This window comes from Nicotiana attenuata, chromosome 7 (assembly GCF_001879085.1).
Source record: "Nicotiana attenuata strain UT chromosome 7, NIATTr2, whole genome shotgun sequence".
In the NCBI taxonomy this organism is placed as follows: Eukaryota; Viridiplantae; Streptophyta; class Magnoliopsida; order Solanales; family Solanaceae; genus Nicotiana; species Nicotiana attenuata.
Window position 1 is genome coordinate 21022770 of NC_031995.1, and position 6103 is coordinate 21028872.

General features: G+C 43.4%; 1 protein-coding gene across 1 annotated transcript; it reads left to right on the top strand.

Annotated features, from left to right (window-relative positions):
- On the top strand, window positions 843–1945 carry LOC109229892 (uncharacterized mitochondrial protein AtMg00810-like). Its single transcript, XM_019395440.1, has 3 exons — window positions 843–859; window positions 1005–1224; window positions 1520–1945. The coding sequence occupies exons 1-3, from the start codon at window positions 843–845 to the stop codon at window positions 1943–1945; spliced, it is 663 nt and encodes a 220-aa protein (XP_019250985.1).

The following is a 6103-nucleotide window of genomic DNA, read 5'->3' on the forward strand; positions in this document are numbered from 1 at the left end:
GATGCTTGTGCTATCTATGGCTCAAACCAAAAGCCAAAAATAAATTAGAGCCCCGTTCGATACTATGTTTTTATTTCGGATTTTTAAATAAATATTACTGCCATCAATGTTTTGATCCTTTAACTTTCAAAATTTATTATCACGTGATGTCTTATTTCTGGAAATTCGGTTCCCATTTGAAAATATTTTTTCCCTTTTGAAAATTACACTCGATAAAATGTATCTTGGAGATTCAACTGAACAACCACAAATTAAATACTTTGAGTTCAAATGTCTGTTATGAGCTTCCTACTCAGAATGTGCAATAGCCCGTGGGGACTTATTCACTCGTCTCCTCTGCTCCAACAGGTGCCACCATCTCAGGTAATTCAATTTCTCGCTTATATGACACTTGCTCTCCTTCTCCAACATCTCTGCTGCCCCCTCCTCTTGCCATACCAAACTCAATTGCCAGCCATGATTACTAACCAAACCGTTCTGCCTCATCAGTTCACCTTTCTCCCCTTTTAAACTCTCAGCCTCAATCCACAATAATTACTTACCAACGCCGAAATAAGTCCACCAGACCTTTGACCCAGAACCCTATGATACAACCTTCTTCCTCGTCACTTGTACCACCTTCCATCACCTCACAACCTTCCCTTGTTGCCTCTGACTCTACAGTGACATCCACTCATCATATGATTACTCGGTCTAAGACCAACAACCTTAAGCCTAAATAATTTCACACTATTGTTCAAACCACTTCCTCCATACCTAGAACCTTTAGGCAAGCTCAATAAGTCCCACACTAGCATGAAGCTATAAAAAATGAATTTGAAGCCTTAGTCCGGAACACGGACATGGGATCTGGTACCATGTGATCCTTCGAAAAACGTGGTGGATTGTAAGTGGCTTTTTCAAGTTAAATATCATCCTGATGGTTCTGTTGACAAGTACAAAGCTCGCTTAGTTTCCTAAGGGTTCACACAACGACCTGGCCTTGAGTTTCAATGTACTTTTAGTGTTGTGGTAAAGCCCGCAATTGTTCGACTCGTTCTTGCAATTGCAACACAACAAAGTTGGCCTATCCATCAACTTGATATCAATAATGCCTTCCTACAAGGTCGTCTTGACGAGGAGGTCTATATGCATCAACCACCTGGTTTTGAAGCTTCTACACATCCTACACATGTTTGCAAGCTGCACAATGCTATATGGCCTCAAAAAAGCTCCAAGGGCCTGGTACACTAAACTCAAAAATTATCTTGTTACTTCGGGATTTATTAAGTCCCAATCCGATTCATCATTGTTCATCATGCATAATTCTGAGTTTACTGCTTATATACTAGTTTATGTTGATGACATAATGGTTACAGGCAATCAAATTCGTGGTGTTCAAAACATTGCTGAAAATCTTGCAACCTGATTCTCACTAAAGGATCTTGGTCCACTTCATTATTTCCTTGGTGTTGAAGTCTTTTCTTATCCAGGTGGCCTTTTGTAGTCTCAAGAAAAATACATTACAAATCTGTTACAGGAAGTTAATATACACAATTTCAAGGGTGTTCCAACGCCAATGGATTCTACTGCTGTTTTCCTAGAATCTGCTGAAGATTCTCTAGTAGATGGCTCTCTTTATAGGCGGATAATTGGTAAACTTCATTATCTTTCCTTTACATGTTTGGACATTGCATTTTCTATTAGCAAACTCTCACAGTCCAAGCACCAACCATTAATATCTCATTGGACAGCCATGAAGCGTCTCCTTCGGTATCTTCACCAGACATCTTCGTTTGGTCTTCGAATTGCTAAAGAACGTGATCATCGTCTTCTAGCCTACTCGTATTCTGACTGGGCTGGAGATCCTCTTGATCAAACCTCCACTACAGGTTATGTTGTTTACCTTGGCAGATCTCCGATATCATGGTCCTCTAAGAAGCAAAGATCTGTTTCCCATTCCTAGACAGAAGCAGAATATCGTGTTGTTGCAGCTATTGTTTCTGAGACCAATTGGCTTAAAAGTTTACTCCATAATCTTCGCTTCCGTATATCAGCCACTCCTTAGATCTTTTGAGACAATGTCAGTACCACCTACATTTGCTCCAACCCGGCGTTCCATAGTCGTATGAAGCATATTGCTATTGACTTTCACTTTGTTCGTGAACAAGTTCAAAAGAAGGAAATCGAAGTACAACACCTTCACTCGGCTGATCAAGTGGCAGATATACTTACGAAACCACTTCCAAGAGCCTCGTTTGTCAAGCAACATTCCTATTTGGGTGTTGTTAACATCACTAACTTGCAGGGGCATATCGGGAGTGGACTTTCTGATATCGGGGTTGGATTCCAATTTTGGAAGTTAGAGTAGGTCCGTAATATCAAAATGTGACTTGTATGCAAAATTTGGGGTCAATCGGACGTGATTTGATAGGTTTCGGCATTAGTTGTAGAAGTCTGAAGTTTCAAAGTTCATTAAGCTTGAATTGGGGTGTGATTCATGTTTTTAGCGTTGTTTGATATGATTTGAAGTCTCGAATAAGTTTGTATGATGTTTTAGGACTTGTTGGAACACTTGGTTGAGGTTCCGGGGGCCTCAGGTGGAATTCGGGTGGTTAACGGACTAGAATTGGACTTGTGAGAGTTGCTGAAGCATTATAGCTTCTGGTGTCATCGCACCTACAGTGGGGTTGGCCGCAAGTGTGGACTTGCACGTGCGAGAGGAGGATCGTAGGTGCGGTCGGGTGGAGCTTGGCCTGTGGTCACATGTGCAACGTGAAGGCCGCAGAAGCGGAGTCGCCTCTGCGGGAGGATAAACTCTGAAGCGGAGAGGCCTGGGAGGCTTGAGGATCGCAGAAGCGGAAGGGTCTCCCAAGAAGCAGGCTGGTAGGTGCGATCCCCGGTCTATAGAAGCGGAAACCCTGGCCATAAGTAGAATCTGCATCTGCGATGGTTTTTTCGCACGAGCAGCGTCGCAGATGCGATTGATAGTCCGCAGGAGCGAGATCGCTGGGCAGAAAATGGGAAATTTTGAGGGTCTGATCCCATTTTCATTTTGGGACTTTGAGAGCTTGGATTGAGGCAAAAATTCAAGGGTTTTTCAAAGGAAACGATTGGGTAATGATTCTTCATTCATTTTTGGTTATATTCCACTAGTCTATCGTTAATTTCATCATTTCATTAAGGTTTTTGGTTGAGAAATTTGGGAAAAAGTTGGAAAGTTCTTCAATTGAATATTGGGATTTTGATTGAGATTTTGGTATCGGATTTGAGTAATTTTGGTATGGGTGAACTCGTGGTTGAATGGGTGTTCATATTTGTAACTTTTACCCGATTCCAAAATGTGGGCCCGAGTCTACTTTTTTGGACGAATTTCTAAGTTCTTGCTAAAGTCCTGATTTCATTAATTAGATTAGTTTCTTATTGCTATATTTATGGTAGGTAATTGCTTTTTGCTAGGTTTGGGCCATTTGGAGTTGGAAAGTCGAGGAAAAGGCATTCTTATTGACTGATTGAGCTTGGCTTGAGGTAAGTGACTTGCCTAACCTTGTGTGGGGGGAAATCCCCTTTGGATTTGGTACTGTTGTGACAATTCTGTGATATGTGAGTTCCGTGTATTCGAGGTTACGAGTACGTACACGGGCTAATTGTTGAAAATCTGATTTTTGATGAACAATAACCTGTTATATCTTAAATGAGTCAGCCCAGCATGTGTAGTTATCCTGTTTAGCTTAATATCATATGTCTACGTGTCTTAAATGCTTATTTGAAATCTGTGCAGAATGCGTAGTTGAATTCCTTGTTTTCCCTTGATTTGTGTGTATTCTTAAACTGTAGGATTTCTCGCTGTTAACTGTTCTTTCCATCGATTTCGAGTTATATATTTACTTTTGGGACTACGAGGCGGTACTCGGGAGATCTCCTTGAATATTTACTTTTGGGACTACGAGGCGGTACTCGGGAGATCTCCTTGAATATTTACTTTTGGGACTACAAGGCGGTACCTCGGGAGATCCCCTTGCATATTTACTTTTGGGACTACAAGACGGTACCTTGGGAGATCCCCTATTGAGTATTTACTTTTGGGACTACAAGGCGGTACCTCGGGAGCGCCCTTATTATTTATCCTTGTGTGATGTGTTGTTATCTTCTTGTATTTCTCGTTGTTAAATTCTCATTCTTTCATTATATAGTTATATCTTCTGCCTTATTATTATATCCTAGTAGGGCCCTGACCTGACCTCGTCACTACTCTACCAAGGTTAGGCTTGGCACTTAGTGGGTACCATTGTGGTGTACTCATGCTACTCTTCTGCACGTGTTTTGTGTGTAGACCCAGGTACCTCTTACCAGCCCTGCTATTAGTTGAGAGTACTTGCTGCTGCTTCGGAGACTTCAAGGTATATCTGCTAGCATCCGCAGACCTCGGAGTCCTCCTCTATCCTGTTATGTTATTCTTCTTCATTTTTCCTAGACACTGATGTATAGAGACCGTTAGGACATTTCCTTAGAGCTTGTGACTTGTGACTACCAGGTCTTTGGGAGATGTTTATACTCAGATTTGTTAGTTTTACTGGTATATGCCGAGCGACAGTTTCATTGTTGGTTTTACTAGGAGATGTATATACTGATGTTGTTAAGGTTTAGTTTTTAATTCTGTTATATTCAGTTATTCCACAACTGTTAGGCATACCTAGTCATAGAGACTAGGTGCCGTCACGACATCTTGTGGAGGGAGATTTTGGTCATGAAAAGTTGATATCAGAGCTCTAGGTTCATAGGTGTTATGAGTCACAAGCAGGTTTAGTAAAGTCTTGCGGATCGGTACGGAGACGTCTGTACTTATCTTCGAGAGGCTATGGAACTATTAGGACATTTTCACTTATTTTATTCCTATCATTTAAGTTTATTGATCCCGGAGTTTGAGCTTTTATCATTCTATTCTCTCACAGATGGTGAGGACACGAGCTATAGTTACTGAAGATGCTTCCCCCGGAGCAGGTGCGCTAGGGGAAGAGGAAATGGCAGAGGACAAAGAGGAGCATGTGTCGGAGCTAGGGCACCTAGTAGAGCAACAATTGAGAAGCCGCCAGTAGCTCCGATTGGGGGACTGGTATCGAAGGCGCCTGCTGCTACCCCCGAACTTCAGGAGTGTTTAGCACAGTTCCTGAGCATGTTTGGTAATTCCAATTGCACCAGATACTTCACAGACCGGGGGAGGAACTCAGACTCCCACCGCCCGTACTCTAGAGTAGTGAGTCCACGTTGGTCAAGTTCCAGGTGTCAAGGCGACACACCTTAATGTTCTAGTTCAGCCCGTGGTTAGGGCACCAGCATATGAAGAAGAACAGCTAAGACTTGTGAGGTTCAAGAAGTAACACCCTCCTTCTTTCAGTGGCTTGGAGTAAGAGGATGCCCAAGGTTTTCTTGAGGAGTGTCATCGTATACTCCGTACTATGGGTGTAGCGGAGTGGAGTGGGGTTTCTTTCACTACGTTCCAACTTAGAGGAGCGGCCTGTCAGTGATGGCGTGCTTATGAGTTGGGTAGTCCGGCCGAGGCAGCTTCACTCACATGGACTAAGTTCTAGGATATGTTATTGAGGGAGTATGTTCCCCAAAGTCTTAGAGATGCATGGCGCGCGGAGTTTGAGCAGTTTCGCCAGGGTTCTATGACTGTGTCAGAGTATGCGGCTTACTTCAGTGATTTTTCTAGGCATGAACCAGCCTTGGTTGCTACAGTTCGAGAGAGGGTCCGTCGATTTATCGAGGGGCTAAACCCCAGTATGAGACTTAGCATGGCCCAAGAGTTGGAGATGGATATTGCATACCAACAGGTTGTGGGGATTGCTAGGAGGTTAGAGGGTATGCTGACTTGGGGGAGAGAGGAGAGAGAGACCAAGAGGTCTCGAGAATCTGGCACTTATAGTGGTACTCGTGCCCCAGTGGCAGCTCGTCATGGTAAGGGCTATGTGAGTCGCGCTGTTCATTAGCACTTCTATCTGCCAGCGGTATTCTGGCCCCTCCTAGGCCCCAGGATCCTTATTATGCACCGTCGTTGTCTAGTGTACCTCCTGCACGGGGTGCTTTCAGCGGTCAGTCCAGCCGATCTAGCCCGAGACAGCCA